The sequence below is a fragment of the Musca domestica genome, unplaced genomic scaffold (assembly GCF_030504385.1).
Source record: "Musca domestica strain aabys unplaced genomic scaffold, Musca_domestica.polishedcontigs.V.1.1 39, whole genome shotgun sequence".
NCBI classification, from domain to species: Eukaryota; Metazoa; Arthropoda; class Insecta; order Diptera; family Muscidae; genus Musca; species Musca domestica.
In genome coordinates, this window is record NW_026712326.1 from 1,578,803 (window position 1) to 1,588,001 (window position 9,199).

Here is a 9,199-nt window from a genome sequence, read left to right on the forward strand (position 1 = left end):
AATATCGAGGGGTATATAAAAAAGGTCTTAAGGAACCAATAGAGCCAATTTTGTATTTTATTATAGTTTCTTAAAAAAAATCTGAAGACGATTAACGATTAACAGAATGATAATATTTAAGTTTAAGGAACGTTTTATAAGGGACCAATACAGTCCCGATCGGGAGTGTTATTAAGTTTTTTTTTAAACCCCAGATTTTAGAAATATTTTTTGAAAGCTAACATTATCCTTATCGTTTGTTGTAGGGTCAACTGAGCCATTAACGTTCATTCTTTCAGAACTTTTCCTAAGATTTGGAAAAAACGTCGATAATTAGGAAATTTTTATGAATTTTTTGAGGACCAAGTTTTTAAAAATATTTTTTAAACATTTTTGTTTGAAGGCCACCAGAGTTTTTAATGTGTATTTTGTTAAAAATATTTTTTAGGAATGGAGATTTGTAAGCCATTTTGATTTTTTTTTTTAATTTGGAATTGTGAATAGCCTTTAGCAACTTACTTGAGCTATTTTAAACATTTTGTTTGAAGGCCACCAGAGTTTTTAATGTGAATTTTGTTTAAAATATTTTTTAGAAATGGAGATTTGTAAGCCATTTTGATTTTTTTTTTTTAATTTGGAATTGTGAATAGCCTTTAGCAACTTACTTGAGCTTTTTAATTTCAAAATTCGATGCTCCGTAGATATTCAAATCTTTCGCCTTAACATTAATACCCGCACTGCCGCCTTCCAATATATTGAGATCACCTATGAACAGGGGTTCCATGGCGGGGACATTCAGCTCCTTGATGCCATCCTTGAGGTAGGGTCGCATGTCGTGAACGGTATTCTTAATACATTCGTTTATCTTTGGATCATTGCGAGAGCAAACTTTTATGTAGTCAGCTGCAGGGGAGAAAGGAATAAGCAATTAAATGAATTTTAAAAAAATTATTAATGAAAAAAAAAAAAAAACAAAAAAAAAAAACAAAAAAAATAATGCAATAAAATAAATTGAAAACCCAACAAACTAGTTGGTTATGATTTTTTTTTGCAAAGGAAGCTCACAGTGTCTGACATTGAAAAAAAGAGGCTTCGTTGTAATTTGCATAGATAATTTATTAGCGTATCTGGGAGTGGGAGGTCGGCTGATCGGTATCCCCCCGTTAATTATTTCAATTTCAAAACTTACGCATTGTTACCGCATACGTTGTTGTTGTCATTTGAGCAATGACCAGTAACAAGCCTACTGCTGCTAGCTGTGACTTCATCTTGTCTACGGAGCGGGCGTTTCGTGTGACTGCAATGAATAAAACGTTTGTAAAAGTAACAATTAAATTTTTTAATTATAAGAATTTGATTTTACATCGATAAATAAAAGTGTTTTTCTTTTTTTTTTCAACACCTTACACTTTAGAATGTGTTAATTTTTAAATGGACAAACAGCTGTAATCAAATCAAAGTCAGATTATTGTTATTATTTTTGTTTTTTTTTTTTTGTTTTTAGTTGTTAATGGGAAAACGAACGACTGACTGGATCAGGAATAAAATTTAATTACATTTTGTCTGAATTTTTAATGCAGTTGCTGTAAAATAATTTGATTGGATGTCTGCTGAAAATGCTTCCCAGTGTAATAAACGTGATTTGCATGTGAATTTCCCAACACTGGATTTAATTGTAAATTGAATTGAATTAGAATTTGATTTAGTAAATTTTTGATTTTGTGCCAATTTTAAGTTATTCACTTCCTTTCTAATTGAGGAGAGGCGTAAATTATTTAAATCGGATATTTAAATTGCAAATAGAGAAGTAATTCATGAAAAGAAATTTTGACGCATGATCGAAAACAAAAGACTTAAGAAACAAACTTTATTGGACCTTTCAATTTCAAATCAAATGTCTTCAAATTTATAGAATGTGTCTATCCCACAAATATTTCATAATTGAGTTAGGCACAGGTTAAAATAGTCTTCAGCTTGACATTTCCAGTAAAGTCGGATGACAAAATCAAAATCAAAAAAGAATCAGAATCAAAAATTCTGCAGATAAATAAATGTGTGGAGACGATTCAAGGGCGTCCGTCTATCGGTCTGTCAGTCTGGCCGGTGCGCACGTTAACTCTCGATGGGAGTATCAGATTTGATCAAAAACTTGGTATGTCGTAATATTATTATGAAACTTTGATCGAGTTCGGAGATTGGCAATATTGGTCCTCCCCCAAACGGTCAAAATGTTCACAGAAAATAATTACCTTATTGAACAAGAAAGGATCAACAAAATGTTGTGCAAACTTTGTATATACTACAATTTTAATCCGTGCTAGGTCAGATGAGAAAATGGATGATATCGACTCACTCCATCATGCACCTCCCTCACAAAGGGTTAAAATAGTTGAATAATAATAACTCTTATAAAATGTGAAATAAGAGTCCGATTGTTATTGCGAATCCTAATACTTATACAAACACAAGAACAGATAGAACGAACCACTCTTGTTAGGTTAGGTTAAAGGACGCGCGGTTACCATATGGCAACCGCTCCACTCGGAGACCAATAGGTCCATTGTTTTCATCCTAAAAGTGGTTGGTAGAAGAGGTGAAGATAAAAGATAAAGTTGTAGAATGTGATCTACGCTAATTGAAGGATTACTATAGGGTCAGTGTTAGAAAAAGAAGACAGGTCATGTGACACTAGTTCTCCCACTAGCCTGTGTCTCACATTAATGAGCGCTGGGCAGTGGCAGAGCAAGTGTTCGACTGTCTCAACTTCTTCTTCATCTTGACAGATCCCACAATAGTCAATGTCGTCGCTGTCCCATTTCGAGGTCATAGCCCTCACCTTACAATGACCTGTGATGATACCCACCACAAGTTTTAAATCAGGTTTTGACAATGACATCAGCGACCTTGCTCTCTTCTCTGAGAGTGTGAGCCAGATTCTTTTGGGGATGGTGCATCCAATTTCGTCCAGCCATTTTTTTTGGATTCTCTCAGAGTAATATCTGTGAATAACCTGTATAAAATGGCACAGTGGTGGCTTAACCGAGTTGTCTACTTCAATTGTAGTTGAGTCGGAACCTAGTCTGGCTGTCTGCAGTCTCATTACCTGGGATGTTATAATGGCCAAGAACCCAACAGAGCTTTATTTACAACCCAGTGTTTTCCAAGGCTTTCCTGCAGTTCAAAACTGCCCTAGACTTGATAGTAAAGGAACTTAAGACCTTCAGTTCCGCTTGACTATCGACATATATAGTCACCGGACCGCTGACCTCAATGCTCCTCGTTACCAGCAGGTCTATGGCCTTTTTGACCGCAAATATTTTCGCCTGAAATACGCTACAGATGTTTCCAAGCTTGTAGGATTCACGAACATTAAGGGTATCACAGAAGACACCAGCTCCCGTATCACACTCCATCTTTGAACCGTCGGTATAAACAGCTATGCCGCGGAAAGGTGGGTTGTTATGGGCCCAGGCGTCTCTATCAGGTATGTGTATGTCAGGTGGTTAAAAGCTTAATCGTGGTAAAATATAGTCACTTGCAAAGGCTATCCCTCCCACATTCCTTACACGCCTTAGAATCGCAGAATGTCCAAAGGGTTGACTGCGCCATTCGCTTAGTTCTCTGAGTCGAGGAGCACTCCTGAATGCCTGTTCCTCCACATATATGCTCAGCGGTCTTAGGCCCAGTAGAGTATCCAGTGCTGCTTGAGGCGTGCTCCTGAAGGCACCCGTTATTAGTAGGGATGCGGCTCTTTGAACTTTGTTAATAGGTCGTGAGTAGGTTGACTTCTTCAAAGAATGCCACCATACTAGAGATCCATAGGTTAGAATGGGGCGAACGATTGACTCATACACCCATTTAAAGATGTGTGGTTTGAGGCCCCAGCCTTTACCTATGGAGTTCTTACAGGAATAGAATGCGATCAAGCCTCTCTTAGCTCATTCCTCGGTGTTCCTCTTCCAACTTAATTGGCAGTCAAGAATAGTACCAACTTATTTGGCTTCTAGTGAGAGGTTTAAAGTGACTCCATCTAGTCTCGGTGATGTAAATGAAGGATATTTCACCACTCTTGTTAACTCATCAAGTCAAAATTTTGAATAATCATAAAACTCATAAAACGCGAAATAATATCTCTGATAAAATGTGAAATAAGTATCCGAATTTTTTGAAATTTCACACATCCAAATTTTTATACTCTGCACCATAATATGGAGGGAATATTTACTTTATCATTCCGTTTGTAACACCTCGATATATACATTTTAGACCCAAAGTACATCCATATATATATATATTCTTGATCAGCATAAAATTCTATGTCGACTTAGCAATGTCCGTCCGGCCGTGGAAACCACTCTAGCTTTCGAATGAAATGAAGCAGTTTAATAACATTTTACTAAGATATGAGTTCGGTCTACAGTACTTTTGGTATTGAAAATGGGCTAAACAGGTCCACGATTTAGTGTAGCCCCCATATAACTTTAAGATTTGTTTGCGTGTTTTATTCACAATTTTAACCCGAATTTGCTGTAAATTGTCAATATGTGTTCACACTATGTAAAAAATATCCTTGGTCAATATAGGTCTAAGTTTTGGTATACGTAGTCTTCATATAACCGTACCTCCCTACATGCGGTATTTTGGTGATTTGGGTCAAACTTTTTACCGGAAATGTTTCAAACTTGGAATTTGAAATTCATAATGGATACTACAGCCTATGACAAAAAAATGCTCATACAGGCCCAGATCTTCGTATAGTCCCGCGTGTTCCCGATACTCGTTATTTTGATGATTTTAGCGACATTATTCGAATTTGTATAAATTTCTTATTTGAAGTCCGTGACGGGTACTACAGCCTGTGACAGAAAATTGAAAATTCGTGTAGCCATCATATAACGGTATCTTTCTATATTCGGTATTTTGATTATTTTCGTATTTTTGAAGTTCCTAATGGGTACTTCTTTTTATGATAGAAAATTGCATATGCAGGTTCACGTCTACATATAGGCCCCAATATAAAAGTAACTTCCTAGTTTTACGATTTTAGCAATATTTTCCAACGGAATTTTTTGGAAATTTGCAAATTCTTTGCAAATGGTGGAGGATATGCAAAGTCTGGCCCGGCCGAATTATTACAACAGCATACCTTTGGCAGAGAAAAGTTTTTCCACCGAGAGCCAAAACTGCCAATTTACATTTTTTTATTAAAGATTTATCAAAGATGCATTCCATATTGAAAACTTTTCCTCCATGGAGTAGTTATGTCTATGAAACTGGAAAAATCAAACAGTGCCTTTTATAGTGTCCACCATAAAATGGAGTATATATTGGATTTGGCATTCTGTTCCCCGAAATATTCTCCGAAGACCACATAAAGTATAAATATTTATGAACAGCGTACAATTCTTGTCGATTTAATAACATAGCTGGCATTATATAAAATAGAGCTTTCGAGTTTTACAAAGACATGATATTATCGCTAGAATATTATTGAACTCAGACATTGACTATAGTATTTCGAAGGTTTCAGTACGAATTTCAAAGCAAATCCGTTGAAATCTTGATGTTCTCAGTGAGTAATTTGGCTTTAATGTAGGTCCTCTTGTAGGGTTATGCCAAAATCCCATAAGTTGGTTCCTCACGGAACATTTTGAAAGTTTTACTCCCAATTTCAATTCTCAGTGAGTAGTTTAATATCTTAAAAAAGAAATCCGAATGTAGATCTACTATTTGATACATAGCCCCCATACAACGGTACCTCTTGACATATGGTATTTTCAATGATTCGACCACAATTTCCTACGAAATCAGCGGAGAGATTGACTCCTTCTATAAAAAAAAAAAAAAAAAAAAAAAAAAAAAAAAAAAAAAAAACAGTATATAAAGGAAATTCCAAAATTATAAATTCTTTGTGCATAGAATTTTGAACCCTTTGAAAGTTGTGGATGAAAGATTTTAATAGCCAGCATTCAAAATGTGGTTATAGGGGTTGTACAAAAACGTAGACCATTTTCAATATCAACAAGCTAAAAAATATCAGTCGATTTTACCGAGAGATGATGTATACCCTAAGCTATTGTCCGTTTATTTGAATATACTTTGACATCCGCTATGAAAATCAAAATGTTGAGCCTTTATGGCGGAGATTCCGAGGTAGTTGACCAATATTGTCCATTTCTTTTCAGATACAAGTCTGATATAAATATTACTACATGCCAGATTTCGACAATATCCACTACTTTCACCATTTTATACAACAATTTAATTTTTGGAAAATTTGAAATGTGCGTGAGGTATGAGATATTGTGGACCGAGGTATTCCTCTTCATCTAACACTGATAAAAATATTGGTATGTGTGCAATATTACGAGAATAATTGTAAATAAAAATTTTAACTTTAGGAGGCACATCAGATCTCTGGCTGAGAGAAATATTTAGAAAATTTACGAAAGATATAAGTATTGAAAATTGTGATGCTTTTTGGGGTGAGGTAGAAGAAGGAGTTGGCCGATATCTATCATCTTCACACCGTATCTTGAAATGTTTAGAAATATTGAGATGTGCGAATTTTCAAGAGAATCGGATGTTCAGTCCACATTTTATAAGATATATAATTCTTCTAAATTTTTACCCTTTGTGTGGGAGGTACATTTTCACACCTGTCACAGCGCTGATACAACAATTGGGATTTGGTAAGTTTGCACAAAATTAAATGATCCTTTCTTGTTCTATGCGGTATAAAACTAGAAGAAATAAAAAAAAGAACAATACATTTATTGTGAAAATTTTGATCTTTTGTGGGTGAGGTATCAGAGGGAATGGATCGATATTGCCCATCTCCGAAATCGATCTAAGTCTCATTATAATGTTTCAATATACCAAGTTTGGATCAAATCGAAATGTATCGTGCGGACCAGCGAGCCAGCCAGATAGACAGACAGATAGACGGACTCCCCTAGATCTAATCCAAATGTTTTGAAACGAATTTGGTCTAAAGGGACCTAGGGTCTATAAGTTTCAGCGCCCGTTTTCCTTCAAATTTGAACACATCAACATTTCAGCCAATATTCACATATTCTTCACATTTCCGTCATACATATTAGCCCACCACTTCTTGTACATACTCCAAAAATTGTCAATATTTGGGATATTAATACTATTAATAATATGTGAAATCAGTGCCAGAGTCTCTCACCAAAGTCTCACTTCCCAATATTAGATTGAGTGTAAAGACGATCCACTCTTTTTGGTAACCTCCTCATAAACGGTAAACATTAAAAAAAATTGAAATCACATCAAATGCCTATATAGCCTTTGTCAAACGTTTCAGTCAAAATTGAATCAAGTATGAAAATGGAATATATCGGTCCACTACCTTCCCTACATACCGCAATATAAAGAAATTCTGCATTCAGAATAGAATACTGGCAATTTTTGAGTTGATTGAAAAATAATAAGTTAATGAAATAGATTAAAAAAATATTTTTTTTTTCTAAATTTGCAGTGTTTTTACAGGTTACAATTACAGACCAATCCACAAGAGATTAAATGTTAGGACAGGGACTATGCCTACATCTTTCAATTGCAATCGGATAATTTTATTCCTACTCGAATAAGAGGAAATCATTCTCGCTATTTTTTGAGTGACATTGGAAAATTTCGAGTAAAAACAAAAACTTCCATTTCGGAGATATGCTTGTCACTTCCTTTCAAAAGCACAAAATAAATGAAAGCTACACTTCTGACCTAACATTTATATTGATTTAGTAGACGTATATAGTCAAATATGGTATAATCTGCAAAATATATACACAGGAATTTTAAATTTTCAAATATTTATTTGGACTCCCATTAGCACGACAAATTTCGCAAAGTCTCGTGGTTTCAGTCAAAACCAGAAACCCTATGCGGCATTGTCAATGAGAAACATTATCGCAAATTGAAAAAATTAAAAAAAAACATTTTTAAAGTTTTTGCTGAAGAAAATTATGCTTTTGCTTACTCGAAACTTGTGGATCTTTTACGAAAATTACATTCAAGGACCACCTTATTAAGAATTGTGGATTAATTTTTTTTTTAAATTTTAATAGGAACATGTAGTTACATTTTTCATAGATTTTTTAAAAAATATTTTGAAGAATTAACAAGTCAAGAAATCTAGAAAATTTTCTGGTCAAAAAATCGTGGATTTTTAAAGAATATTTTAAGAGATTTTTTGTAACAATTGTTTTTTAAGAATATTTTTAGGAACTTTTGTCCAATAATGGCTTTTTTGAAATTTTCAAGGACCTGTATCTGAAAAAAATTTTAAAATTTTTAAATTATATTTTCAAGGACTGTTCGGGTTAAAGTTCACTTAAAATATATATTTATAACCATCCCTAATACTGTTATTAATTTCCATAACATCAGCGTTATAACTTTTAATTTCAAAATCCATATTCCAATCATTCATAAATTGTTTAGCAGCAACTTTAAAATCACAATACACACTAAGAAAGAGTCGCGGGATGCAAAAAAACATGTAATGTATAATTTATTTTTGATATCTGTATGTCCTTTTTTTGACAAATTAATTTTCAAATTCAAATTTTCAAAAATGCAGTTATGAGAAAAACTCTTTTATTTTATTTCACTAAATATTTTACGTATATTTGTGGTCGAATAGTTTTCTAAATAATTTTTTAAATTATTAAATTACAGTTAAATCCATATTTTTGTTTGCCTCATAGTTTTCTTTTTATTTAATTTATAAAATTAAAGTTTCTTCAGTTTCTTTACTATCACATCACTCACTTTTATTATTTAAAAAAAATAATATCCTTGAAGGTAATTTAAATGTTTTGCCAAAAAATATATATTTTTTTTTAATTTTGTTATCCTTGAGCCAAAAAAGTCGTTTTGTTTAATTTCTTATCAATTTAAAGTGGTTACTTGTCCGCTGAACAAAATCACATCGAAAGCCGAAATTTGTTGTCGAAACGTTAGAATAGAATACCGCAACGAACTGCAATTGAACGCAGAATTTTTTATCAATTTATAGAATTTTTCGTTCGTCGTTTGAGACGTGAATCGAAGTGCTCTCGGTCGTTTGTAGTTGTGCTGTAGCAGCTGCTGCTGCAGCTAAACAGTAGCGAATGTAGTGGTAGCAGCAACTTCAAACTAACATGATGTAGTTAGTGTACCCAGTTGGAAATTTTGGTTACGAACAAGTAATTTT

General features: G+C 33.7%; 2 protein-coding genes across 2 annotated transcripts in view; both read right to left on the reverse strand.

Moving 5' to 3' along the window:
• LOC101893343 (protein takeout) overlaps positions 1-8,984 on the reverse strand; it is a gene marked incomplete in the record, with an annotated part of 28,880 nt that extends 19,896 nt beyond the window's left edge. Inside the window, 1 exon segment of the mRNA XM_059126515.1 lies at positions 8,799-8,984.
• On the reverse strand, positions 637-1,276 carry LOC131804120 (uncharacterized). Its single transcript, XM_059126516.1, has 2 exons — positions 1,169-1,276; positions 637-882 (listed from the first exon to the last, which is right to left on the reverse strand). The coding sequence occupies exons 1-2, from the start codon at positions 1,245-1,247 to the stop codon at positions 641-643; spliced, it is 321 nt and encodes a 106-aa protein (XP_058982499.1). The 5' UTR covers positions 1,248-1,276; the 3' UTR covers positions 637-640.
• Positions 8,985-9,199: the final 215 nt, after the last annotated feature.

Coding starts and splice junctions, on each gene's coding strand:
- LOC131804120 (XM_059126516.1), bottom strand. CDS start 1,247: ATGAAGTCACAGCTAGCAGCAGTAGGCTTGTTACTGGTCATTGCTCAA. Junction 883..1,168: donor AACGTATGCGGTAACAATGC/GTAAGTTTTGAA, acceptor TCTCCCCTGCAG/CTGACTACATAAAAGTTTGC.